The sequence below is a fragment of the Pezoporus wallicus genome, unplaced genomic scaffold (assembly GCF_028554395.1).
Source record: "Pezoporus wallicus isolate ANWC-B61680 ecotype Strahan unplaced genomic scaffold, APGP_CSIRO_Pwel_v1 contig_4722, whole genome shotgun sequence".
Classification (NCBI taxonomy): Eukaryota; Metazoa; Chordata; class Aves; order Psittaciformes; family Psittacidae; genus Pezoporus; species Pezoporus wallicus.
Genome location: NW_026641840.1, coordinates 1,850,972 through 1,875,845, shown reverse-complemented (window position 1 = coordinate 1,875,845; position 24,874 = coordinate 1,850,972). Strand labels below are relative to the sequence as shown.

Sequence of the window (24,874 nt, the reverse complement as noted above, 5' to 3'; positions counted from 1 at the left end):
ACATCTGACCCAGCGTTTTACACTCCAGGGTTTGGCCAAAGATGAATTTGCTCCTTTGCTTCCAAGAACCTTGTCATTACAGCCAGCCATGTGACAGCAAAGGAAACTGGCATGGCAGGTTAAAAACCAGAAGAACCTTACATCATTTTCATTGGTCCAGACATCACTGCTTGGGGCATTTCCTAAAGGCCATGTTCATACCACTTTGGTGTTTAACCTGAGTGAAATGAAGCCCTAAGAGCATGCATATGCCAACCCAAACCTTCTGGACCATCCACTTGTGAAATGAGGTATTTAGAATGTACTTCTCTCCATATAAACTCATGTCTCTGTTTCTCAACTTATGGTCTTCAAAAGCTTTCTTATCCCAGGTACATGGGTGTTACACGAACTGAACCCCAGCTTGGATTCATTAAATCCTGATTTAATGAGAGGATGAGAGCTATCCAGCAGGCTGCACCCTCTGCTTTGAAGTGGGTTAACCACATGGGTTACTCTGAACCCACTCACAACCCTTCACCCCACACCATTGACATCTACACAAATGTTCCTAAGACCCCTTCCTACTCATCCCTCACTCCTTTCACACATGGTTTTGGGAGGGAGTTTTCCTCTGCTCACAGACAAGGAACACATGGAGATGACTGCAGAAGAGACACTCACTTGTTTTCCCCTTGACAGCTGCTGACTCCCCAAGGGCATCTCCATAGACAGCCCTCACCTTGAAGACATACTTGGTGCTGGGTTTCAGATCAGTCACAAGCACGGTGCTTTTGTCACCATCCACCACAATCTGTCACAGAGGGGACAAAGGACATCATTACACCTCCATGACCATAGAAGACCCCCACGTTGGCAACAAGTTAGGAGCACAAGGCTTCACATATAGTGCAAGGTGAGTTCCATGACCATAAGCCTTTTAAAATGCACTAACTCAAAACATGGTGATTCTCAAAGGATATCCAGGTTCACAATGGACATAGGACTGACACAGGACATTGCCAACAGCGGGTTTCATGGGATAGCCCCGAAAAACTCCATAAAGACAAAGACATAGGGGTGAGAGTGGTCACAATCCCCTTGAAGATCATGGAGGAAAGACAACCACCTTTGATAAAGAAAGTTTCTTTTAAGCTTATAAAGGGAGATTTCAGTGTAACCTGAGGGTAAGAGAAGTGGAGACATAACGTCTGTGTTTTCACTTATTCTTATGTGCTTCTGAAGCAGCCAAATATGATCATTCTTGTTAAATCTTAATAATTAATAGAATAAATATTCTTAACCTTAATAATTGATGCTTTCATTTCTTTGTTCTATTATTAGGAATCAAAGCTCTTGGGCATACATCTTCTATCCTTCAATCTTGCTCTCAAACTTTGTGCCGTGGCCAAGTTGAATACTGAAGTGAGCTGGCACATACAGCAGCATCCTTTACACAAGGACATGACAAACCCCAAACCAAAACCCGTGGAGATCTTACCAAGATGAACAACTTTGGCAGCAAGAGAAACAGGGCATGGCGGTAGGGAAGCTGGATGGACTTATTTGAGAGGTGGTATCACAGACAGAAGCAAAGCAGTGAGCCCCATTGACCTGTTCCTATCAGTCCCAATGGAGTTTGTGCCAGTTCATGCCATATCCTTCTTCCACCCCTTCTTTTCCTGTCACTCCAAGAAACTGCACCTCACCACAAGAGCAACCAACACATCTGCAAATCCAATGGTCTATCTATAGACCTTCACTTCAAGCTTCAGGAATCCATGCCAATGCACTGGGCTGTGACTAAGGATGGCTGAGGAGCATGGTGCCATCTCCTAAGCAGGCTTAGCCATCAGCAGCCTCACCAGAGGACTAAACCTGAACACTGGGACCTGTAATTGGTGCTTTGAAAAGTGGGAATGCAACTCTACCTGCTGCTGGTCCTCCAAAACCGGCTGTCCTGAAGGCATCAAGGGATGCAGATGGATATGGTACTCCATCACCCTCCCTGTAGCTGGCATCCAGGTGAGGCGCAGTGAGCTGTGGCTGTGCTCACTGACGTGCAGATCTTGGGGACCAGTGATCTTCTCAGCTGTAAAAAGAGAGAAGAAAGGCCTTTGGCTTGGACTACAATGGTACCAGTGTTGCACATGTGCAAGCTGGTCATGGATGGAGTCAACACGTTCAACGCAGAGAAAGCCTTGGGTATAGATGACACTCACTTATGTTGAGAGCGCAGGGGCACTGGGATCTGTTTCCATGCCAAAGACACACAACCAGGTTTTCTCTTGGCAAATTGCTTGACAGCACAAGGAGGGAAAACAAAACTGGCTCTGGCTACATTCCTCCTGTGAAGACCTCCTTAATGCATAGGGCATCAGCTCCTCCTGCCTTTCTCCTTACTGACACCAGAGAAGGGTACCAGAAAGCTTGAACTCTACATGAAACGTCACAGGAAGCCCTGAAGAGCTACAGAACCACAGAGGAAGCAGAAGAAGACCCTTGAAGGACTCAGATGGAGTTCTCTGCCCCAGGTATTTAACTCATCTTCTCATGAGTTTTGTGTGCCAAGAGGCAAGCGGGAATTTGTTGCCATCACCTCCAGACTCACTCCAACATCAATATCCCCTTAGGGGGCAGATCTAGATCTCTCTGTAGATTTCTTTGGCCGCCCTTCACATCTTTTGTAAGGAATTAAGATCTGTTGGACAGGGCCTTGCTCAACCTGCTCTAGTGGAAGGTGCCCCTGCCCAAGGCAGGGAATTGGACCTGGATGATGTTAAGACCCTTTCCAACCCAAACCATTCTGTGATTCTGAGACCCTGAACTGTGCGAGAAGCCCATCACGAAAGCTCCCGAGAGGCATAAATGCTGCCTCAGCCCATTGCTGCTCTTTCTGTTTGAACCATCTGCAAGACTTTCAGGATCCACTATCACGAGACAAACCATAGAGATGCAGACACAAACACACAGGACCACTGTTCCCAGGCAATGGATGCTCCATGGGCTGGCTGCTCTTCTAGGGTCATCCAACCCCTAAAGCTCCCCTGTGATTCTTCATAAGATCATGGAATGGTTCGGGTTGGAGCAACTTTAAAGCTCATCCAGTTCCAACCCCTGCCACGGGCAGGGACACCTTCCACTAGAGCAGCTTGCTCCAAGCCCCTGTGTCCAACCTGGCCTTGAACACTGCCAGGGATGGGGCAGCCACAGCTTCTCTGGGCACCCTGTGCCAGCGCCTCAGCACCCTCACAGGGAAGAGCTTCTGCCTAAGATCCAATTTAAACTTCCCCTGTTTCAGTTTGAACCCATCACCCCTTGTCCTATCACTCCAGTCCCTGATGAAGAGCCCCTCCCCAGCATCCTTGTAGCCCCTTTCAGACACTGGAAGCTGCTCTGAGGTCTCCACACAGCTTCTCTTCTCCAGGCTCAACAGCCCCAATGTTCTCAGCCTGTCTCCATACAGGAGGTGCTCCAGCCCCTGATCATCCTCGTGGCCTCCTCTGGACTTGCTCCAACAGCTCCGTGTCCTTCTTATGCTGAGGACACCAGAAGTGCACACAGTGCTGCGAATGGGGTCTCACAAAGGCAGAGTAGAGGCATGAACAGACAGGATGTAGGAGGTCTGTCTCCGTGGCTGGCACATCCAGGGACTGGGAAGGGACTGGTTCAGAAAGCACAATAAAGGGAGACCCTGACGCACCTTGCACTGTCTGCTTGATGGGCCGTGGTGGCTCTGAGGCAGTGAAACAGAGTCTTCGGGAAAGTTTGGGGGCCACGTTGTTGAGCAGGTGAAAATCTTCAACATAAAGCACATGCTCTGTACTGGGCTCTGAAGCTACTTTGTTCAGTTCATTCCTGTCAGCATCCTTAATTCCTAGATGAAGAAAAGAAGAGGGAAGTAGGACATCAAACACCATCCATAGGGCAGGCAAGGCATTGGCAAGGGCTGTCAATTGCAAGTGGGAGCCGTGTGCTGGTATAAAACAGCTTTGGAATCCTGCTGCCCACAGCAAAGGATGAAACAAGGAATGGAGTCTCAAGCTGGATGGGCAGTGATGAAGCAGATGAAGCCTATTCCATCAGGAAGAAGAGGTGGAGGTTTCCTCCAGAGGTATGTTAGAGATTGCCCCAAGGTTTTTGGCTGCTTATGGGCTGAGAGCTGGAAAGCTCTCTTGACGTGGAGAGGGAAAAGGAGCAGGGCAGGACCTGGCCTCATCCTTCCCATTGGATACCGAGGCATTTCTGCTTTTCTGATGGATGGGCAGACAACAGGACTTTGGGAGGCTGTCTGGAAATTGCAGAATTTGTGAAGAATGTGTAGAACTAAAGAAGAAAGAACCCCCCCAACAAACCAACTCTCCCCTCATTTTCACTTCATATTGGTCCAAACCAACCTGGTAGCTCTCTATAATGAGCCACCACCACCATTCCCTTCTTCTCCACTGAAATGTTTGGTGAAGGAAGTATTTGACTTGTTGTAAATGTCTGTATTTAGGACTTGGAGGGGTGCTGAAACTTCTCCTTGCCTACAGAATGATTGTGATAGACGTTTTTAACATAGCTAAAGTCAGTCTCTGAACCCCATTAAGAGAAACCTTCAAAAGCAAACACATTTCACTTGCAAAAATGTCACATCAAAACATTTTGACTTTTATGGGACTATTTATTGAACTCCTCCTGAATTCATGAGTAGTTTTGACAGATGCAAAACTGCAGGTTTACGCTGAATAAATCAGCTATTGACAACACCACAAAATACCCAAGCACAGCACAGATGTGGTTTTCCTGGACTTGAAGTAGTTGCTACAGGTTGAGTTTGGGGATGGTGCTGTTTTAGAAGGTGGGGGGGGGGGAGGGGGGGGGGTGTTGTCCATCAGAAATCATCCCCAGTGCATAGACTGTGTGTTGGTGGGATGCTCTGTGCAACTTAGTGTGTCCATACATACCTACAGCAAACACTGTCACCCCTCCATCCTGCAGGACCTGGGCTTCATCTTCAACTGAGTCGCTGGATTTCCCATCCGTGATCAGAACAACCACCTTCAAGAATGAGTGTGAGAGGCAGAGAATGAAAGAGAACAACATGAGGAGCTCACAGAGTTGCACGATTTTCACACTGACAACCCAGAACTTGGCTGAGTCCCTCTCGGGAGGAGTGTGGCCAGAGAATTGGGTTGGAAGGGACCTTAAAGCTCATCCAGTTCCAGCCCCCTGCCATGGGCAGGGACACCTTCCACTAGAGCAGCTTGCTCCAAGCCCCTGTGTCCAACCTGGCCTTGAACACTGCCAGGGATGGGGCAGCCACAGCTTCTCTGGGCACCCTGTGCCAGTGCCTCAGCACCCTCACGGGGAAGAACTTCTGTCTTATACTGAACTTAAATCTCCCCTGTTTCAGTTTGAACCCATCACCCCTTGTCCCATCACTCCAGTCCCTGATGAAGAGTCTCTCTCCAGCATCCTTGGAGCTCCCTTCAGACACTGGAAGCTGCTCTGAGGTCTCCATGCAGGTTCTCTTCTCCAGGCTGAACAGCCCCAGTGCTCTCAGCCTGTCTCCATACATGAGCTGCTCCACCCCCTGATCATCCTCGTGGCCTCCTTATGCCTTTAGGGAAAGAAGTTAGAGATCTGGTCTCTACTGAGGATGACACCAGGGGAGTCAATCACAGAAGGTCACTTACCTTTGCTGCATCTTCTCTCACCGTGTCCAGGCGAGACATGGCATGAGCTGCAAATGCCAGGGCTGACCCTGTTTTTAAGGTGTTGCATTTGAAGGAGATATCCTGAATTGCCACCAGCATTTCCTCAATGGTCACATAATCCGTGAGCTCAATGATCATCCTGGGAAGAGGGGAATATGGGTGAATGAAGAGCAAGAAAACACTGTCATTACAAGAAGGATGCACTGATAATGGCAATAACCAGCACTAATTTAGCTGGTTACTCTAAGCTTGTATACAGGCAAGAAGTCCTCTTTACAGTGGTCAGGGGAGCCCAGGGTATGAGCTCCAGCTCCTTGTTGCCATAAAACATTGGGTGGTGGGGGGAACTTCTTGTTAGCAGTGTTAAATCTCATCCTCCCTGTCCTGAAAGTGTTCCCCATGGCTGAGCACTCTCGGTTCTGGTGACACTGCTGAGGGTTAGACTCCTGCTCTGCTCTTGCAATGGTTCACTGAAGGAGCATGGTTGCCCATATAGAACTAAGAGGCTATAGAAACCATGGTGCTGTTGGTGGACCTACCTTGGTTTCTCCCCATAGAGTGCCACTGCCAGCCGGACGCCTCCTTTGCCCATCACCATGTTCTCAAAGGAACGGGCCACGCTGCTGATGAAGTCCTTGACCAGGCGGGAGCTCTCCTTCCCTGTGCCCTGCGACTGTCCCACGAGGAGCAAAACATCTGCCACCTCCGCCGTCCTGCATGCTGTGGGAGAAGAGGGGCAGGAAGGCTCATCCCAACCGTGCCACAAGCCAGACAGGAGATAAACCCCTCTGGGTCATGTAAATACCCGAGATATAGCAGCTAAAGAAATGAGACCATGCTTAGGCCCAATGAAGTGGGTAATGATGGGCTTACCAGAGCAACAGGCTGCTTTGATCTCTTTATTTTCCTCCTAATTCCCCATGTTGTAGTTCTCACTCAGGGGAAGTTTCCCATTTGAAGCACAAACAGATCTATCACACAGTGGTTTGTGCTGGAAGGGACTTCAAAGCTCCTCCAGCTCCAGCCCCTGCCACAGGCAGGGACACCTTCCACTAGAGCAGCTTGCTCCAAGCCCCTGTGTCCAACCTGGCCTTGAACACTGCCAGGGATGGGGCAGCCACAGCTTCTCTGGGCACCCTGTGCCAGCGCCTCAGCACCCTCACAGGGAAGAGCTTCTGCCTAAGAGCTCATCTCAGTCTCCCCTCTGGCAGGTTAAAGCCATTCCCCTTGGCCTGGCCCTCCATCCCTTGTCCCGGCCCTCCATCCCTTGTCCCAAGCCCCTCTCCAGCTTTCCTGCAGCCCCTTTAGGCACTGGAGCTGCTCTAAGGTCTCCCCTTAAGGAGCCTTCTCTTCTCCAGGCTGCCCCAGCCCAGCTCTCTCAGCCTGGCTCCAGAGCAGAGCTGCTCCAGCCCTCGCAGCATCTCCGTGGCCTCCTCTGCACTCGCTCCAACAGCTCCACGTCCCTCTTGTGCTGCTGCCCCAGAGCTGGATCAGGACTGCAGGGGGGGTCTCCCCAGAGCACAGCAGAGGGGCAGGATCCCCTCCCTGAGCTGCTGCTCATGCTCTGGGGGTGCAGCCCAGCACATGAGGGGGCTCTGGGCTCAAGCACACACTGAAACTGGGTCATGGGGAGCTTCTCATTGACCAGCACCCCCAAGTCCTTCTCCTCAAGGCTGTTCCATCCACTCTCCCTCAGCGTGTGGTTGTGCTTGGCATTGCCCTGACCCATGTGCAGGACCTTGCACTCGGCCATCAAAGCATGCAGGTCTGTAGGACATGCTGGAAACATGAGGAGCATCAGTATCTTGTGCAAAGAATGAACACTTTCAGTGTTTTTCTATACAAGCAGAGCTATCTGATGACATCTGGCAGGGAAGAGACATTAGGCAGGTACACGGAAATGAGCTTAACAAACATCAAGGCATATTTCCCTTTACAGTGCTCAGGCTCAATTGAAACTAATTTCCTTTAGTCTTGAAATACATTTCATGGTCAGCAGTCTGATGACTTTTAGGGACCTTAAATTAATGAAGGCCCCACAAGGGATGTTCAAAATGTGTATTATCTTTGGTGTTTCTCTCCTTCGCAGATAGATGTTGAGTTATTGCCATGTAGACTGCTGGAGGAGGGCGTTTTGTATCTTGCTCACCAGGAATGGGCTGAATCCCTTCGCATTTTGTGCCACTGTTGCTTTGGATTTTACCCAGCCCTTGCCTTGACCTTCAGCTGCAGGTCTGGAGACCCAACTGGCACCCAACCGGGCTGCAGCATTTGTTCCGGTTTGTTATGGTGACACGTTGGGTGGCTTTCTAATGCTTCTGCTGCAAATGGAAAGCCTGTTTTAGCTTGATCCCTTCAATTTACCTGACATTTACCCTATTCCTATGAGCAGGATTCCCAAAGTGCTTGTAGAAAGATGCAGGTTTTGTGCTCTTCTTCATTGCTGTGTCCCTGATCAATCCCCTGTGGGCACACAGCAGGACAGAGGATCATTTGCTGGGTGCAGATGGATGGCAGTCCAAGTGTCTTTGCTATCCAAGGCTTTTGGTTTCTTCATCTTTCTTTGTGCCTCTTGACACTGAGCTCCCGAAGACTTAAACAATCCAGTTACTGCAGAAAAATAATGACTGGGCTCTTTTTGAATCATAGAATCAACCAGGCTGGAAAAGACCTTTAAGATCATCAAGTCCAACCATTATTCCAGGGCTGCCAAGACCACCACTAACCCGTGGCACTGAGTTTGGTGTAACTCATACCCAGATAGGAATATAAAGCACTTTCCCTTGACAAAAATGGGAGACAATGATTTAAATTGTCCTTCCTAAAGCTCCCTATTGAGATCTCCCTGTCAGGATGTCTTGGAGGCACCTCAGCTGCTAATAGCAGATCACAAGCTCTTTTCCCTACTGCCAGTTCCATTTTGGATCTACCCCTTTTCCCTAGTTTGGCCCTTGATCTCCCTGCTCCCTTAGAAAGACCTGGATCAGAGGCAATGCCAGTTCTTGGCTCTGAGCTCAGAACTGGTGTAAAGCATCCAACAGCTTCTCAGAGTAACCACAACCTGCATTACCACAAGGAAATCCCAATAAAGGTTCAATAAGGTGGAGAAGACCATCCACCAGCCCTCCCAAAATCATAGAACCATACAATCATTAAGGCTGAGAGCAATTTGCGGAGAGCAAAAGACCTTTAAGATCATCAAGTCCAACCATGAACCTAGCACTGCCAAGTAAAAATCACTCAGATCATTCCAAATCACCCATTTCTTGGAGCTACTCAAAGCAGTGCAGCTTTTATGCAAGACCTGCATTTTTGGCCCTGATCTGGGAAACATGCACAAAATGCCATGGATATCAAAAGACCTTTGCTACACCCTCCTCTCCATACCCCAAATCCCTAGAGAACCTCCTCCAGCTGTGCCTGGCGCCTGAGTCTTGCTCACCAGGTACAATGCTCCTGCCCTCATCTGCACCCAGGGAATATTGAGAGGAAAGACAACAAGCAGGAGCTCCATGGAATTAGGAAGGGCAGGATGGTTTCCTTTCTCCATAAAGGGGCAGCCATCAAATCACAGAATCATCTAGATTGGAAAAGACCTTTAAGATCATGGATTGTAGTGATAGGACAAGGGGTGATGGGTTCAAACTGAAACAGGGGAAGTTCAGGTTAGATAAAAGGCAGAAGCTCTTCCCTGTGAGGGTGCTGAGGCGCTGGCACAGGGTGCCCAGAGAAGCTGTGGCTGCCCCATCCCTGCCAGTGTTCAAGGCCAAGTTGGACACAGGGGCTTGGAGCAAGCTGCTCTAGTGGAAGGTGTCCCTGCCCATGGCAGGGGGTTGGAACTGGAGGAGCTTTAAGGTCCCTTCCAACACAAACCAACCACCAAGTCCAACCATTACCCCAGGAAAACCAGAGCCCACTCTGCAAGACACTGAGCCAGGAGCTCAGCACCTTTCCAGCTCGGCAGTGAACCCTGAGAGCGTTTGATACCTGAAGCTGTCATTGGAAATATGTGATGTTAAGCATATTTGGATTGGTACCTTCTGGAGAGAACACCACCACAGACAGCTCTATTAATCACAGGGGGATATGACTTGAGTTGAAATTTTCCAGACACCTCCCAAATTACCACGTTCCATCAATCACAGGTTTGCCAGAGACATCTGTAAATGGTGATTTATTGCCCTGTTCCCAGCTTGGAATTAAAGAGCATTATAGTCGAGTATATCAGCTTAATTGATGGACAGGAACTTAATCAGGTTAATTTTGTAGCTGACACCAAAGCTTCCATTAACTCCTTGGTGAATTGACTGAGCTTAGTCCAGGTGAATTTACACCTTCAAAACATGGAGGCTTGTTGCTGCAGAACGATATGAAAAGGGAGGATCCACTGGCTCATACCCAGCCTCAGGACAGTCCCGGGAGCTCTGGATTAGCTCTGTAGGATGCTCACAAGGAGCTTCCCCATCCTCATGCTAGAGATAAGCCATGGGTTATGCTGTAACTCTATGAGGCTCTTCTCTGGGGTCCTTCTGCCTTTTGGCTCTGGTCTCTCCTCCCCAAAAACTCTTAATGAGCTTCTCAGGGAGGAAATGAACCTTTGTACCATCTCTAAACAGTAGCAGGAGAATTCAAGGCTTCCTTGAGGTCTTTACTCTTGTATCCTCTGTGTGGTGGCTTGTACCAGGCCTTGGAGATCAGAAGAGGAGTCAGGAGGGGACACGTTTTGCCTCTCTCTCCACCTTCCTCTGGAGCAGTTGAGGTGCAACAGGATTAAAGGCAGGACACTGAGCAAAGCCCTCATTTCCCCATAAACTCTGCTGCAGCAAGTCAGGTCCTGCCTCCCTTTTGGGGCCAGCTGAGATGCTCTGTTAGCCAGATGACCCCAACCTAAAAGCACCCTATGCAGAAGTTAAAGGCATCAGCACTACAGTATCCGTGTGTGTGTATCCACGACACGAGCAGAAAGTGCTGCTTGGAAAAGGTCTTTTCCTCCCTGATGTGTCTCACCATCACCCACAGATGCAGTATTCATAGTAACCCATACCTTCATGGATGGCCACAGATCCGTACTGCACTGCAGCTGCTGCCAGGACAAGGATCTGGGCATACATTTTCCTTTTCCTTGGGAAGAAATTCTTCTTGGTTCCTGGACTCGGCACACAGCCTGGAGAGTCACTCATCTGCAGGAGAAGAGAGGCTTTAAGACAAGCCACCTGAGTATGATGATCCCATTTGCCTACAGAGGCAAGAGAAGCTTTTCTCCAGCTATAAAGGCTCATCTTGGCTTACACTATTGGCACTGAAGTCCATAAACTCACTAATTCCTTCATCCCTTTGCTGATGCTACAGGGGAGAGCTCGGCTTTGTTCCACAGTGCCTTTCCCTAACAGCACCCTTCTTCAAGCAACAACCACCTCAATGTGAATACGAGTGGTGTGAGGGAAGAGGGAAGCATCTGCTGCCTCAGTGATGCAGGAATGATCATCACTGCAGACAGCAATCACTGCATTTAGTCTTTATTACCCTGCCCTGCAACTAACCTGCAGTTTTCTAGATCCAGGATTAACTGCCTTGTACCTGCTCCCCTTGGAAATCCACCTCACCATCATGGAGCAAAGGGGGCTGAAAGTTCTGGTTGTCGCCCATAGGTGGTTTAGTGACCCCCCCAAATTGCTCTGTAAGTCTCCCTCTGTGAAGAAGGGACTACTCTCTGCGAAGCAACAACAGTAACAGAAGTGGCATTGCCAGAAGGGGCTTTATCCTTTTTAATGGGCATTAAAATGTTCTTCTCCTGCTCATCTTGGGCTGAGCACATTGCCCAGGGAAGCATGGACTACTTCCAGGTTGCAAATTACAGATGTGGGGAAAAGATGAGCTCCACTTCACCCAACCCAGTTCTTTGCCAGGGTTGGGTTGCTCCTTCCAGTTAACAACATGCAACCTTGAAATCACATTGTGTTATAGGTCAGATCCTCTTTGGAAAACAAGGCTGAGTTCCTGTGCCCAGCTTGGAATAACCCCATCTAAATGAATCCCCAAACAAATAAGGGGAGCCTGTGTGCATCTAGGCTGCAGGGGCACCAGGGCTGTGGTCACCTTGCCCATCATGGACCTACACCCGTCTGAGACCCTCAGGACTTCAGTTCTCTGAATGTGTTTCCTGTCCCTGATTTTCCCTCTCTCTTCTAATTGCTGGATGCAATCGGAATCTCTGCTGTGCAGTGGTTAACCTGGGCTGTGTCCTTCCCTTGTAACTCCCATCCAAATCTCTATGTGGTGCTGCTATTAGTTGCTGCGGAGAGGGCTTCAAAGCAAAACCAGCCCATTCCCCCCAAAAATGCCAACAAAAACCCAAACCAAACAAATTCAGGCTTTTAAACAACAGGAGTAAACAAGATTCTAGGAAAAAAAGTAATGGAAAAGTGTGGAGCTGAAGAAAACTAGGTTTTACCTCCACCTCCCTCGCAGGAGTTGTATTACAAGCTTTGGGAAGATGACCCCATTGCCCTTCAGATCCCAGCATCCTTCAATACCAACCTGCCAGCATCCCCTTTTCGCTTCCTAATCCTTTTTCCCCAACCCTAATCCTTCCCAATCCTTTTCCCTAACCCTAATCCTCAACTCCATAGGGCAGAGTCTGTCCTGCGCCATAACCAACCCTTCATGGAGCAGGAAGGCAGCAAACCCTTTGAATGGGTATCTGAGCAATGGGTTAAAAGCTCTGCTATTGTTCAACACTCCAGCATGGAAAACTGACGATCTTAAAGGTCTTTTCCATCCTAGTTTATTCTATGATTCTAACTACAGTGCAAAATGCACATTAAGAAGGCAACAGGAAAATGGTCACATAAGGAGTAAACCCTACAAGGCTCTGAAGAGGCAAAGAGAAAGCACAGTAGCCACAGGCCTTCAGTGAGTAAATGTTAACAGTCACAAAAAGCAAAGACCATGTGGATGCAGAAAGGCTGGAGCTCAGAACAGTCACACCTGGAATTCACATCGCAAAGCTGAGGATGAGGGTTCAAAAGGGGTTTATAACCTGGATGCCACAAACTGAGCACGTTTCCTGGCAGACATGAACTCATGTGTGTGGATGCTGAACTTCTGCGTGTTCAATTTTTGAGCATCTTGAGTATTTCTGTTTGTTACATGCATTTTACAAAGGATAGTTAGAGCTGGGCTCTGCCTCCCAGCACTGAGCTGCAAATGCTTGCTTAGGGTGAAAACCCACCCAGCTCCTGCTGCTGCGCTGGCAGCGTGGGTCCTTAATGGATGGCTGCAGCACATCCGTGTTACAGATGATCCCAAATTCAAGGGCGCTGTTCTCTGAACTGAAAATGAGTCTCTTGTTTTTCCCCTTAGAATCATAGAATGGTTTGGGTTGGAAGGGACCTTAAAGCTCCTCCAGTTCCAACCCCTGCCACGGGCAGGGACACCTTCCACTAGAGCAGCTTGCTCCAAGCCCCTGTGTCCAACCTGGCCTTGAACACTGCCAGGGATGGGGCAGCCACAGCTTCTCTGGGCACCCTGTGCCAGCGCCTCAGCACCCTTACAGTAAAGAACTTCTTCCTCATATCCAATCTAAACTTCCCCTGTTTCAGTTTGAACCCATCATCCCTTGTCCTGTTACTACAGTCCCTAATGAAGAGTCCCTCCCCAGCATCCCTATAGGCCCCCTTCAGACACTGGAAGCTGCTCTGAGGTCTCCACACAGCTTCTCTTCTCCAGGCTGAACAGCCCCAACTTTCTCAGCCTGTCTCCATACAGGAGCTGCTCCAGCCCCTGATCATCCTCGTGGCCTCCTCTGGACTTGTTCCAACAGTTCCATGTCCTTTTTATGTTGAGGACCCCAGAACTGCACACAATGCTCCAGGTGAAGTCTCACAAGAGCAGAGCAGAGGGGCAGGATCACCTCCCTCAACCTGCTGGTCACGCTTCTTTTGATGCAGCCCAGGATACAGTTGGCTTTCTGGGCTGTGAGCACAGCCCTTCCCTATTCTTTCCCAAATTCCACTGCATTTAAGTGTTCACCTGGGTATCAAATACCAGTCCTAGATGAGAACATATCCCTAGGTGAGACAGGTATATAAGGTATATAACCTCTGCAGCTTCCAATACTTGCTCCAACACCTCCCTCCAGCCACAGCCCACAAGTGGCCCAAGATCATACTAGGGCTTCCTCCTTCCACTTTTCAGGATATATTTTGGGTATAGCCTTCTATATAAGGCTGATGGAGGACTATCAGTTGCTCTACCATTGCTGTCCAACTTGGGAGAGCTCAGTTCACATCATAGATACCACCATGATGCTCACTTTATACATTCAAGATAGGTGACCTTCATTCCAGCAGCTCTTAACTGATCTTTGCAGACACTGGCTGCCATCAGCTCCTATCAAAGAAGTCTTAAAACCTCTACAGAGATCTTTAGAGAAACCTGGTAGGGGCAGGGAAACGACCCCATAAACCTCAGGGTTTTGCAAGGAATCTCAGTAATTCCCTTGATCTTTTATTGTCCCTGGTAAATTATTTATAGGCGCAACTTCTCCGGGGTTTACAGTTCCTTGAACAAATTGCCTTCAAACCCTATAAAGCTGATGGACCAGGTTCTCCCTTTACCTCGTCTGGATCAGATGACAGAGCTGGGGGAAGCCTGACAAGATGCAAGAGGGTATGAGAAGAAAATCATGTCTTACACAGTTGTGGTAATGCCAGCAGCTGGGCTGTTCCCTTCCATCTCTTCTTCCTGGGTAGATGTTTGCATTAAACTCTTCTTCCTTTTAATTTCCCACCAAATTTGGGGATAAATAACTAACCCCTTTGGGATAAATAACTACCCCCTGTCAGCAAGCTCTGTCTGAAAGGGATTTGCAGCCTCATCTGGTTGGTGCCTGCCTCCCCTTTGCCTGTGGGTCCAGCTGGATCTCACACATCTACTGCCCCAGCACCACCCACACCAGATGCTGCTAAGTCCATCTATCAAATAACTATCCCTGTTGCATACAGACACAAGAACTGCACTTCAGAGCTGCATCTGGGCATGCAGAGCTTTCCCAGAGGATCTGTGCAGACCCACATCCCACCACTGTGCCATATGTTGCACGAGCAGACAGCTCCTTTGCCTCACAAGATCTTAGCAATATCAGCTAAATCTGGCATAGGGAAGCAGGTCTCAAGTGTGTTCATACAAGCCTCCTGAAAGCAGCCAGCTGGACTGGACAGATATCCTGTTTGCAGCTCCCTCTGAAAGACTGCAGGCTGAGCACAGCCTTATATTAGCCAGCAGAGAATAAACAGGGCACCTCCTTATGAACACTCCAGCTGAAGCCAAGGCTTCAGCTACATCTCAACTTACTATACTTAGCACCACACGGCTCCTGTTCATGGAGCACTGCCATGCTCCATCACAAAGTAAGACCAGATGTAAGACTGGATATAAGGCAGTTCTTCCCTGTGAGGGTGCTGAGGAGCTGGCACAGGGTGCCCAGAGAAGCTGTGGCTGCCCCATCCCTGGCAGTGTTCAAGGCCAGGTTGGACACAGGGGCTTGGAGCAAGCTGCTCTAGTGGAAGGTGTCCCTGCCTGTGGCAGGGGTTGGAACTGGATGAGCTTCAAGGTCCCTTCAACCCAAACCACTCTGGGATTCTATGGTAAACCCTATGGAGACAGACCCCAGCAGCCCTGCAAAGATCTGTAATTGAAATGTAGAGACTGGCCTGAATGGTGAACTGATGGGAGCTTCAGGATGTGGAAGCATCAAAGAGACTGGCAGAAAAAGGGTATGGAGATGGTTCAGGTGGAGATGGTACCAGCATTAGAGGTCACTGAGATCCCAGCACATCTACATGTAATTTTGCATGGTATTTAGATGGGGGAAATCAGGGCACAGACTGCACTGATTGACACAAAGGACACATTGAAACCATTGAATTTTGGTGGCAAGATGAAGAGTAAAACCAAGGGCTTGAGGCTTAAAACACCAGCAAAAATGCAACTGATGCTCATAGAGATGGAGAGCAAAGATCACAACTGTCAGCTCCCAAATGCTACCAACAGTTGCTCATCCAAAAGCAGCATGTTGTCACCAATGTATGCAAAATCCAGGAGGCAGGATGCAGATGTAATAGCTGGTGTCGTTTAGAGGGTCTGTCCAAGCAAGTGTGTTCACAATTTGCTGCCAAGGAAATGCTGGTTCCCTCCTTTCGCTCCGAAATGTTCCCATGGAAAAGCCTGGTCAGGGCATCTCTGCAGCTCCTCTCCTGGGATTAGGTACCAGGGGATTTAAAGCCATTTTCAAACCTCAAGGACAATGGTAGATTTGGAGGGCAGGAAAAGGCTGGTTAAACACGGGTTGTTTCGGGCTTGATAGCAATAGGCCTCAGGGATTCAAAAGTTGAGAGCCTCCTTTTTAATGGAGTTAATAGATTTTTATGGTAATTGATTTCTCTCTAAATCCCTTGAATACAAAGTTTAAGCTGTTTCCAAAGAAACATGAATGCATCGACTTGGTGGTGGCTGGAGGCACACTCCTGAAACACATGGTGCTCTCCAGGAACATCCAGAGGGGATGATCTGCAGGGAGGAGACGGTCCCTTTGCAAGCAGAGGTGCAAATGGTACCAAAAGCAAGAGCTCAAATCAAGTCCAAAAGGGCTGAGATTGTCCCTTGTCTTTCTGAAAGCCCCTTCGACACCTTCTCTCAGGATTATTCTAACACAGTCACAGAACCATTGAAACATAGAATTGGTTTGGGTTGGAAAGGACCTTAAGATCATCCAGTTCCAACCCCCTGCCATGGGCAGGGACACCTCACCCTAGACCGTGTCACCCAAGGCTCTGTCCAACCTGGCCTTGAACACTGCCAGGGATGGAGCATTCACAGCTTCTCTGGGCACCCTGTGCCAGCGCCTCAGCACCCTCACAGGGAAGGGCTTCTTATCTCCAACCTGAACTTCCCCTGTTTCAGTTTGAACCCATCACCCCTTGTGCTATTGCTACAGTCCCTGATGAAGGGAAACGGCTGCATTGGCTGCATGTGCTTTTTAAGCCAAAGCTTGACTGCTTATCCAGCACCATCCTGGGTCAAGGTGTGCCCAAAAGAAACAAGGGTTTGGGTGTCCTTCATGCAGAAGAGTGCTCAAACAGCAGAAGCTGGTGGCAGTGGTGCAAAGGGTGGAAGCTTCGATGGCCAACAGCACGCCTTGAAGATCCAACAAGCACCACATCCTCAGAGCTATAGCCACATCCCACTTCTCATTGACGCATCAATTCACCTTCCTCTCCTGATGGACCTTTCTCAGCTCCAGGCAATCCTGCCATGAAACACAAGGATTTTAAAGCAAGGAAACCTTCCCAAAGAGCATCCTTGCTGCATTCTCCAGCGTGAAGCCTAGTTAAACAGCAGTGTCAGCAATGAGAAGAAATCGTTGCTCCTTGCAGAAGGGGCGAGTGATTTCCCTCCCTCTCCTCGAGCAGAAGCTTTGAGAAAGTGTTTTGTTGGGTATTTTTTGTTCCTTTTTTAATAAATCCCATTGATTTCCTGATTTAAATGGCCTGCACTGTGCAGTAATGTTTAACAGAGATGATGGGGGTATATCTGGTGAGGCTGCTCACTAAAAGATGAAGTGGTACCCAGAGAAATCCTATTTTCTGCTTTGGTAACCATCTGAAAGTGCCTGGTTTGTTCAAAGGCAGTGACTCACAAGGGCTGCTGGCTTCCCAGTCCCACCAACATGAGGTTTAGACCCCAGAGCTGTTGCTTCCTATAGGAAACGTGGTGGGGAGATGGGGATCATGTATAAAAGCAGCTGGATTAACATCTCAATAGGCCTCCTTAGAGCACAGCAAGGGTTGGCTATGGCTTTCCTCCAGGGTGGGAGACATGGCGAAGGGGTGGTTTGTGCCCATCTTCTTCTCATCCATCAGGCTCCAATATCCTATGGCGCAGCTTCTGCAGCGTTCATATTGGAGTCACACAACAAGGAGCAAAGCACAGGTTAGGATTTGCTCAGATCTGATGGAAACAGACAGTTAAGGGCAAAACTTCATGGAGGAGAGAGCTCCTTGGGATCTGGGCCATTCCCCACTGGGGAGAGGGCAGCAAGGCTAATGGAAAGGTGACAAACAGGTGGAGGTAACTGGCAGGTTCTCTTCCCCCAGTATGGGACAGCTTGCAGAGGAGTGTCCAACTGGGGCTGGTTTTGCCACCTTCCTCTTCCTGCAGGAGTTACCCAAGCAGCATCCAGGAGCATTGGATGGAGCACTGCATCTTAGAAGCACCAAGGGGAAAAGCACAACAATACCTTATGAGTCCTGTAAAGGAAAGCTGGACCCTCCTCTCCTTTCCTCCACACCACGGTGACTCCCCACATGTCAGGTTTTCAGATTAACAATGGGAAAAATACCTTGCTAGCTAAACTTGGAAACTTTTCCAAGCTGAATGTTACAATTGGATGGTGGTTGTGAAGATCATCTCCAGCAAGCCTCTTCCTTCCTCTCCCAGAGACCCACTTTTGAGGGGGATTGATGGTTTTGCTTGGAAACAGCAACAGAGGGTTTGCTGCTCACCCCTAATCTCTCCTTCTTGCAAGCAATGCCAAGGGCACAGTGAAGGTTCGGGGTGGGTAACTCTGAAGGAGGGTTTTCACTGCTCATCAGAGGTCTACATGGAACAAATGGCTCTGCTTCAACCCTATAGACCTCCCCACTGGGCTTCCAATCCTAATACAGCCTTTGATAGCATCACCTGGGCATCCACAAGCTGAGAAGCATCACAACGTGAATCCTACTTAAAAATGAGTGATACACTTGGAAGAGAAAAACCTGAAAGAGAAGTAAGTGATGGTGGTTAAACAGTACTTGAGTGCATTCCCAGACACCTTGAAACCAACTTCAGCTTCTTTCTGCTGCCTCCATTCAGTTTAATGCTCAGCTTTTAAATGAGCCACCCTGCTTTTGGCTGTGAGGTGATGGGAGATCCCTCAGCACGTGTGGCACAGAGACAGGAGCTGCCCATTGAATGGGTATCACAGTTTGAAGTGTTATTTGGGGGGTTTTCACCCTGTTGTCATCAGGGGCATGCACGAGATGATGCTTCTGTCTTCCCATAAAGCAGGTGAAAGGTCCCATGGGATTATGTATTGATGGAGTCAAAGGCAATACTTCCAGACAAGGAGATCAATAGATGGTGGTGGGGATGCTGGTGGGGAAAGAAAGGCTTGGGAAGTCAATTGATGAAGGGATTGACTGCTGGGCTGGCAGCCAGGCTGCATTCCTCAGGTTACTCACTTAGGCTGGATCTTTTCCACAGTATTCACATTGCAAAGTGCTGCTGAGCAGGACTTGAGGGGACTGGGAGCTGGGACAAAGAAAACACAGATCCCAGCCTGAGGTCCCGCATGCCCCGTGAGCCTCTTGGTTTTGTGGCTGGGTAAATTCCACAAGCAGATCCCTGTTGCCTCTGGGCTGATGCCATTTCACTGCCTCCAGGCTATTCAATTCCATCTTGCTGGAACAAGGACCATGTTGGAGCAAGCAAGGGACGAAGGGCTTGTGCATGGGACTTGCATGTTCCATCTGCTCAGGACCCATTGCAGGCAGCCTAACCCTGCCAATCTACTCTTTCAACCCCATCCAACCTCACAGACACCCTCCAGGACCTACGACCTAAATCTACACCCTGATCAGGAGCCAACCTCAGCGGGGCACCACAAACCCACCATAACAGATGACCCCTACAGATCATGTTTGACAAAGCCTCCTAGGATGAGGATGGGCCCTGAACGTTCCCTGCTGTCTCCTGACATGGTCACAATGCAAGTACCAGCTGCCCTTGTGTTAACAGTCTCTGCTGAAAGGGACGGAAGCACCACAGATCTCAGCTTCAGGTTCTATTAAGCAAGTGAAACCCTTCCCAAATGCACCTACCCATAGTTCCCTGGCATTTGCATCCTGCTGAGATGGTGCCACTAGGTTTACATCTTGATTTGGACTATTCTGGTCTCCCAGCTCTCGTGTTCAGTATTGGCTGGATTGCTGCGGCATTGAAGCAAATTGTGACAGGCTGACATCTCCCTGATCATACAGCACTGGCATAACTTGCCATTTTTACTATACACCATTATTTTTTACCTCTCTACAAACCTGCTGTTCTGTGCAATCGTATTTTATACCCGCTATAAACTGGTGTTAATGGTTGAGGAACTGAGAACTGGCTCCCTGTATCCATCTAGACAGGGTTTTATGGACCAACTGTCCATCCTGTTCAGCAGGATGCTCCAATCAAAGCTCCCATGGATGCAGCTAAACCTATTTTGGACATTCCTCTCTATTCCTCCCGCTCTCCCAGAGTTGCTGCTGGGTCTGTGTTCACCCAAGACACAGGGAAGGAGGATTTATGGACAGTGAACAGGAAAGAGGCACCCACTTCCCAGCCAGGGCAAGAGCAACCAGTCCATGAGCTGGAGCCAACCAGTGGGGTCTGTGGAAGGATTTAAGCCCACATCTCTCATTTTTCAGATGCATTTCTTTATTGCCTTCCTTCCACTCAAAGGTGAGCCTGAAATGAAGACATCACCCACCTTTCACCACCACCTGGTGCTACAGTAAACTCAAACCACCATTCACCCCAGCAAACAGTCGCACTCACCCATCCTTCCCCAGGTTTCCCATTTACACAGACCTCTGCTCCCTGTTTGAGCAGAGGGGAAGTTCTATTTCAAAGCACAGGTGTGAAAGGTCCCCAGATCTTAGCTCTGGCTTCCTCCTGCAGTGGTTGCAGGTCTGCTCCCTACCATGGCAGGGTGACCTTTCCTATGGGAAAGGGGACATCATGAACAGGAGCAAGGGTCCAGGTAGCCAGACAAAGGAATTGGAGATGCCTGCTGCTTTTCTTCTCTTTTTCCCTTATCCACTATCAGGGCCAGAAGAACAAATCTGATGGGGAGGCACTATTTGGGACAGGAAGATCTGAGGATTACTGAAACATAAGCAATGTTTGGGAAAGCTGGGTGGAAAAAGCAGACAAGCTTCCACGCACATAAACCCATTTCCAGTCATGAGCCCCAGTGCACTGATATTTAAGACCAGGGAGAGCTGACAGAGCTGTTCCAGTGAGAAAGCCCTGAGTAGCTGCTGTGCCAAACAGCTTCTGGAGAGGAGATACCACCCCACCAGTTCCCATTGTATAAACCAGGCTGAGGACAGTGCCAGGACCTGCAGGTGGGGACACGGCCCCATATTCATGGGCCAACCTCATATTCACAAACACAGCCTTAAGCACCTCCTGGCCCAACACATCTCCCCATGCACATGATGCTGCTTGGAGCACTGGAATCATTGAATCATATGATCACAGAATGGTTTGGATGGACAGGACCTTCAAAGCTCATCTAGTCCTACCCCCCTGCAATGAGCAGGGACATCTTCAACTAGATTCAGGAGGAGAGATGTCTGCAAAGCACTGGGGAGCCCAAACAGCATCATCCATCCCATTTCTGCTCCTCCTGATCCATTCAATGGAGCGACTTCTGCAGACTCCATCACTTCATTAGAGCCACAAAGACTCTGCAGACACCCCATGAATCATCTGCCTGGTGGCCAATTTTCTCCTCTCCCCGGAAGAAAGGCACTTTCTTGTAATCCCTGATTGCAAGCAGAAATCACATTATTTTGGGCCTATGATGGAGAGCAGCCAACTGGAATTGGTAATCACTGCTGCTCCCTGCGAGACATCATGTCAGCATCTACAGGGGGAGGTGGGGGGGGCTGGTGCTGAAGGATCTCAGTCACCATAACCAGTACTGAGGCAGGAAAAGCTGGGTTGTGTGACTTGAAGCTGGGTCAGTAACGACCCTCGAATCAGGAGCTACACACGTGTGGTTGCACCCAAGCAATCACTGCATTCATTGCAAAGCTCCATTAGTCTGGGACCAGATGTAGGAAAGCAGAATCCCACCCCTGAAATCATCCTTCCTTCCCAGAGAGGAATGGTCCCAGACCATCCCCTTCTGCTGCTTCTCCCATAAACCACTGAAATATCCATTCTGTCTGGAGTTATAACCAGTTCCAGTGGGGTCTGCCCCGCTGCTGTTAAAGCTTTGATCCAGGATTTGCTTTCAGCTCTTGCTATTCACCACCATCCACCTCTCGCAATCCAACTGAACAAGATTAGAAGAAAACTAACTCCGTATTAAGGAATAGCTCCTTATTCCACTGATGGGAAATTCACTGGGGCCAGAGTCTGCCCATTGCAATGCTCAGACATCATGTGTGCATCAAAGGAAGCAACAGGAACCCAATTCCTCCCACAACACATCACCCCCCCCCCCCCCACAAAACCAACCCACCATGTGCTGCACACAACAGCACTTCACCACCTCTCCCTGCCTCCACAACCAGCTGATGCCCCTGAACCACCTCCCATCATGGGAAGTGCAAATTCACCCCAAAATCCAGATTTCAGGCAAGTTTGGGGCATCTCAGACACTTCTGAAACAGCAGCGAGGGGTTTGTGCCATGCACAGGGAAGCTGGGAGGCTTTTTGCATCCTCCTCATCCTCCCCATCACCCCCCATCCCGTTCTCACGCCTTTGATGCCACGGTTCATTTCACTGCAACCCGAGAACGGGGAGAGCAGAAACACCCACGACAGAGCATAGAAAACCCAGTAACAGGGCAGATGGGCAGACAGGCAGCGAGGGACAGACAGACAGCACTGCTTACCTGGGCCACGCCACCGCACGTTGGCTTCTCCCTATGGATGAGAGGGTCCAACAGCCCCAGGAACAGGCATCAGCATTGGCCGGGCTGCAGTGAAACTCCCTGCACGCTTGGAAGAAGAAGTTATGAGGCAGGAGGAGGGGCTGCTCCGGGCGTTCCCCCCTCTTCCACCTCCGACTCCTTCTCCGAGGGCCGGCAGCTGGGATGGAAGCAGTGGAGGGGAGGCTGGGATAGGGGATGCCACCCCATAGGAATGCTGGAGTGAAGAGGAGGGGAGGGAAAACACAAATCCTTACCTTGTGGGCACAAAATAGTAATAAAATAACTGGGATGTTTGCAGAGGAAGGGGCCAGTGTGGGGAAAAGGTTGGGAGGAGGGGAGGGGAAGTCTCTGTTTCCAGGAGGTCAAAGAGCTCAGGTTGATATTAGCAGCAGGAGAGGATGGGAAATGCCAGAAGTGGGGTGCAAAACTGATATATGGGTCTGCTTCAGGGGTCTGACATTGCTGGGAGGGTATGGAGGGGCCTGAGTCAAGAGGTCTCAAATCATGATTTCACTTTATCTGTCTCATCTCACAACAGCAAAGAGCTTTTTAGAGATGGTCTCTTAGACGGAGGATGTTAGCAGTGACACTAAGAAACTGAGGCACAGGTGGTGAAGGGAATGCAGGTGTATTTGATAGGCAAACCCTGTTGGATATATGGGAAATGACCCCATGATATTTACCATATGTGAGAAATGACCCCATAAAGGACACCAGTGCCACATGGGGATGGTGGAGTGACCACAGAACTCTGGATGAGATGGGTAGGCTCTCTTTGCAGGGCTGAGAATGGGTGAGACTGGAAGACGAACCCCCCTACTACTAGGAAGGAGATCAGTGCCAAAGAGGGCCTGAGGAGCACATGCAACATATCACCTTCATGGAGCATAAGGGACCCCCATCCACAACCACCTCCCACATCTATCACTATCAAAGCCAGATACACCCCGCGGCAGTCCAGTAGTGGGGTGAAACCCCCTTCAGCCACCCCTTGAGGTTACACCACATAAACAGAGATTTCAGCTCAGGAAAAGACCCAGTGGAAGAACCAGGGACTGAACATCCAAAATCCTGATTTTGGTGCTCAAAACAGGGGCTGTTCCCCACACCACCAGTTGTTTTGCAGTGCCAGGGGTCCTGAGAACTCCAGATCCGGTGAAGAACAGGTCATATCACAGCAGGTCCTATCCCTCCCAGCCTCTGGCCAAGTGATAATAAACAGGCCAAAGAGGTCAAAGACATAAGGGAAGAGTGAAAGACAGAAGCCCCCAGGGTGAGCAGGAACACACTGGGTTGAGATACGAAGCAGGAGGGAATCCCAGCCCCATCCTGACCCTGGAGGTCCAGGTGAAGCCAAAGGGGATGGGGAGATAGATGAAGAGGATGTACAAAGTGTCCCCAGGGCTCCACGTTTGATTACTGCTTCTGGGACCATCACAGCCCCATCAGCAAATAAGAGTACCCTCAAACGGCTGCTAGAAGACATAAATCAGTGTCTGCTTCCAGGTGTGTAGGTTTAACAGTAAGGATAGAGCAGTGCAGCTCTTTCCATCCCTCCTCACCAGCTTGAGCCCGCAGGGAGAACACTTAGGCTGACGTTTTCCCACTCCAGCAAAGGATCCCAGGAATTAACTGCTTCCTGACCATATATACTCACATCTTCTTCCCTCTACTCAGACCATTCCTGGCTGAAAACATCACCCAAAACTCTGCAGGATTTAAGCAATAGGATTGCCTGCAAATCCCAGGCTTCAGAGGAGCACTCCTTGAGGCTCAGGCTTAACAACTGAATCTAATTGAACCATATAAAGCTCCCTAAAGCCCTGAATGCCTCGTTATCAGGCTGAATAGGCTTAATTGCAATTGTATCTGCATTCAGCAATTGAATCTTTTCACAAGCCCTGAGTGGGGCAATCAGGAGATGCTTGTGCCATGCAGCTCAAGTGCCTTTCCAGCAGAGCAGGGCTGCAATTGCCATTTGGAGGTGCCCAAAACTATGGCAGGAGTTGAGGTTTTAATCCAGGTCCACTGGAGTTCTTCCTGGGCGTATGTGGCTTCTTGCTGTATTCAGAAGAAATACAAGAAGCAACCCAATGGGCTCTCTTGCCCTTTTCTGTCTCCAGGGTCACTAATGATAAGGCAGTTTGCAGCATGATGGGGGTCAGTCTCATCTACAGCCTGCACCAAGTCACAGCGATGATGAGGCTGGCCATCTTATGTGTCCAGACCTCCTGGTTGGCTTCTCAGTGCCTAAAGGGGCTGCAGGGAAGCTGGAGAGGGGCTTTGGACAAGGGCCTGTAGGGCCAGGCCAAGGGGAATGGCTTTAACCTGCCAGGGGGGAGACTGAGATGAGCTCTTAGGCAGAAGCTCTTCCCTGTGAGGGTGCTGAGGCGCTGGCACAGGGTGCCCAGAGAAGCTGTGGCTGCCCCATCCCTG

The 24,874-nt window shown here is 49.5% G+C and overlaps 1 protein-coding gene across 1 annotated transcript in view; it reads right to left on the bottom strand.

Annotated features, from left to right (window-relative positions):
- Positions 1 to 22,609, bottom strand: part of LOC130608014 (collagen alpha-1(VII) chain-like) — a 110,180-nt gene extending 87,571 nt beyond the window's left edge. The window contains exons 1-4 of the mRNA XM_057425596.1: positions 22,400 to 22,609; positions 10,726 to 10,861; positions 1,911 to 2,071; positions 664 to 793 (exon numbers count right to left, since the gene is read on the bottom strand). Of these exons, the coding sequence (XP_057281579.1) occupies positions 664 to 793; positions 1,911 to 2,071; positions 10,726 to 10,861 (427 nt within the window). The 5' untranslated portion in view covers positions 22,400 to 22,609. The remainder of the gene's footprint in view (positions 1 to 663; positions 794 to 1,910; positions 2,072 to 10,725; positions 10,862 to 22,399) is intronic.
- Between the last annotated feature and the right edge of the window lie 2,265 nt (positions 22,610 to 24,874).